The sequence below is a fragment of the Pinus tabuliformis genome, chromosome 9, assembly GCF_031772625.1.
Source record: "Pinus tabuliformis cultivar Carrire ecotype Pingquan chromosome 9, CPIR1, whole genome shotgun sequence".
In the NCBI taxonomy this organism is placed as follows: domain Eukaryota; kingdom Viridiplantae; phylum Streptophyta; class Pinopsida; order Pinales; family Pinaceae; genus Pinus; species Pinus tabuliformis.
In genome coordinates this window covers 1,067,775,404-1,067,777,840 of record NC_142307.1, presented here as the reverse complement: position 1 = coordinate 1,067,777,840, position 2,437 = coordinate 1,067,775,404, and the positions used below count along the sequence as shown (strand labels likewise).

Here is a 2,437-nt window from a genome sequence, read left to right as displayed (position 1 = left end):
TCTTCAAGAAGATCTTGTTCCATAGGTTCAAGCTCTTTAGGTTTTGATTTCACATTCTTAAGAGCCACCTATATCTCATCATTAGAGTCCAAGTGTGATCCCTTGGACTTCTAGAAAGTAGCGTCCTCATAAAAAATGACATCCCTACAAATTTCAATTGATCGTTGTCTTGATTTTTCACTATAGCGGCTAGCCAACAAAAGTTCCCTTCCCGGAAGGTTCCAACTTTGTCCTTTTCTCCTTGGGCACATGAATACAAACAGGACAACCATAATTCTCAAATGTTCAACATTGGGCTTCTCACTTGTGAGGACTTCTTTAGGAGTCATATTTTCCAATATTTAGTGTGGACATCTATTTTGAACATAAACAACTGTCTTTAAAGCTTCTCCCCATAGAAACATAGGGCAACTCTTAATCATGAAGCATGGATTTGGAAGCTTCCATAATAGCTATGTCCTTCCTTTTGGCCATACCATTCTGTTGAGGATTGTAGGGAACTATCAACTCCCTCTTAATTCCAACATCCTTGCAAAAAGCAATGAGCTCCTTGGATATGTATTCTCCTCCATTGTTAGATCTTAATGTCTTGATCCTTCTTCCTGTAGCATTTTCAACTTGTGCCTTGAATTCTCGAAACCTTTCAAACACTTCATCCTTGGTCTTTAAGAAATAAATCCATGTTTTACGAGAGTAATCATCAATGAAAGTGACAGTACAAATGACCACCCAAGGATTTGTCAGACATAGGTCCACAAACATCAGAATGTATAAGATCCAAGATTCCTTTGGACTTACTATCACTGCTAGTAAATTGTCCTTTGACATTTTTCCCAAGAGCACACCCTTTGCAAACTCCATCATGTTCAATCTTGATTTCAGGCACACCTTTAACAAAATCCTTCATTCTAGACAAAGCTTTGTAATGAACACAGGCGTATCTTCGATGCCATAATTCACAAAGATCAGAGGTGTTGTGTATCAAGGCTTGAATTGAGCGTCAAGGAGACAATATAGGCCTCCTATTCGAACACCACTGACTTTGGCAGATTCAAAGGAGTCTTTCTTCCATTCTAGAACTTGACCATCAACAAAGGCAATTCTATATTCTTTGTCCTCAAGAGATGAAATGGAGAACAAATTCTATTTCAAACGAGGAACATATAAAATATTGTTAATAGAGACATCACCTCCTGATTCCAATTGGAAGGATGATGAACCAATGCCTTTGACTTAATACTTACCATTGTCTCCAAGATCCACCCTTTGAGATGTCTTCTTTTCAACTAATTCAGAGAGATTATCATGATTTCTAGTCATGTGCCTAGAGGCGCCACTGTCCACCAACCAAATTTCTTCATGACCTGTAATAGAACCTGTGAAAGCACACCAAAAGGAATAATTACCATCATCAGTATCTTATTCCTAGGCGTCCTCTTGTGTGAAGGTTCATTAATATAAGCTGTATAAGCATGTTGCTTCCCTTTCCTCTTTCGATTATCATTCCTTTGAGGACACTTGTTTTGATAGTGACCATATGCTTGGCAACAAAAACATTGAACAATTGACATGTACCTTCTTTCTTGAGAAGAAGTAGGAGGTTTTCTTTGTGGAGCAAGGCCTCTTCCTAGAGCAGGTCTTCTTCCTGTACTTCTTTAAAATCTTCCAAAGTTTCTTCTTCCCTTTCTATTCCTTGAGTGGGCTACAAAAGCTTTAGAATCTTCACCTGGATTTGGAATCTTGCCTTTAGACATGAGCCTACATTCTTCTTGATTGCAAGCAACCTATAGTTTATCAAAGGTAGGTGCATTTTCTCTACCACTGATACTTGATGCAATACGAGTCAGACAAACCATTGAGTGTTGCAGCTACAAGTTCCTTATCAGGTACATTTTCTTCAATAGCCTTGAGTTGATCTCTCAATTGAGAGATCCTTACGAAGTATGATGCCACTGTATCATTCTTTGTCATCTTAACATCACGAAGCTGATTCCTTAAACTCATAGATTTTCCAATGTTGTTGGTAGTATATAATCCAATGAAAGCATCATACATTTCATTAGAAGAATTATATCAACAATATAAGGTATTAGATGATCTTTAACATATTCCATAGTGATACTCATGGAAATGATGTCATCTTCTTCGAACTTGTCTTTTGCTGCACCTTCATTTTCTGGTTCAGTAACTTTTCCTTTCAAAATACCCAAGATCTTATGCCTTGCATGAGCAGGGTCAATTCTAGTCTTCCATGTTTTGAAGTTTGTAGCTCCTTCAAGCTTGTTTCCTATCATCATGAAGGAATTCATGATGAAGATGTTCAATCAATGTAGACTAGGGTCTCTTAAAGGTGATCTCAATGCTCTTTTCTAATCTCTTCCTTCACTAAAGCTCTGAAACCATATTGATTTTCTAGTAGCGGACAAGATTATAACGA

At 37.6% G+C, this 2,437-nt stretch overlaps 1 protein-coding gene across 1 annotated transcript; it reads right to left on the bottom strand.

The window, feature by feature from the left end:
* Positions 1 to 414: 414 nt before the first annotated feature.
* LOC149152436 (uncharacterized) lies at positions 415 to 2,055 on the bottom strand. The gene is made up of 4 exons (XM_089443478.1): positions 1,854 to 2,055; positions 1,245 to 1,376; positions 761 to 918; positions 415 to 663 (listed from the first exon to the last, which is right to left on the bottom strand). Exons 1-4 carry the CDS (start codon positions 2,053 to 2,055, stop codon positions 415 to 417), a joined length of 741 nt encoding a protein of 246 aa, XP_089299604.1.
* Between the last annotated feature and the right edge of the window lie 382 nt (positions 2,056 to 2,437).

Bases quoted from the DNA above. Each gene is read 5' to 3' on its own strand.
- LOC149152436 (XM_089443478.1), bottom strand. From the start codon at position 2,055: ATGTATGATGCTTTCATTGGATTATATACTACCAACAACATTGGAAAA. The intron at 1,377-1,853 runs GTTTGTCTGACT...GTGCTTTCACAG, and splicing joins TGTAGCTGCAACACTCAATG to GTTCTATTACAGGTCATGAA. The intron at 664-760 runs GTTTGTGGACCT...TATTTCTTAAAG, and splicing joins TGGATCTTATACATTCTGAT to ACCAAGGATGAAGTGTTTGA.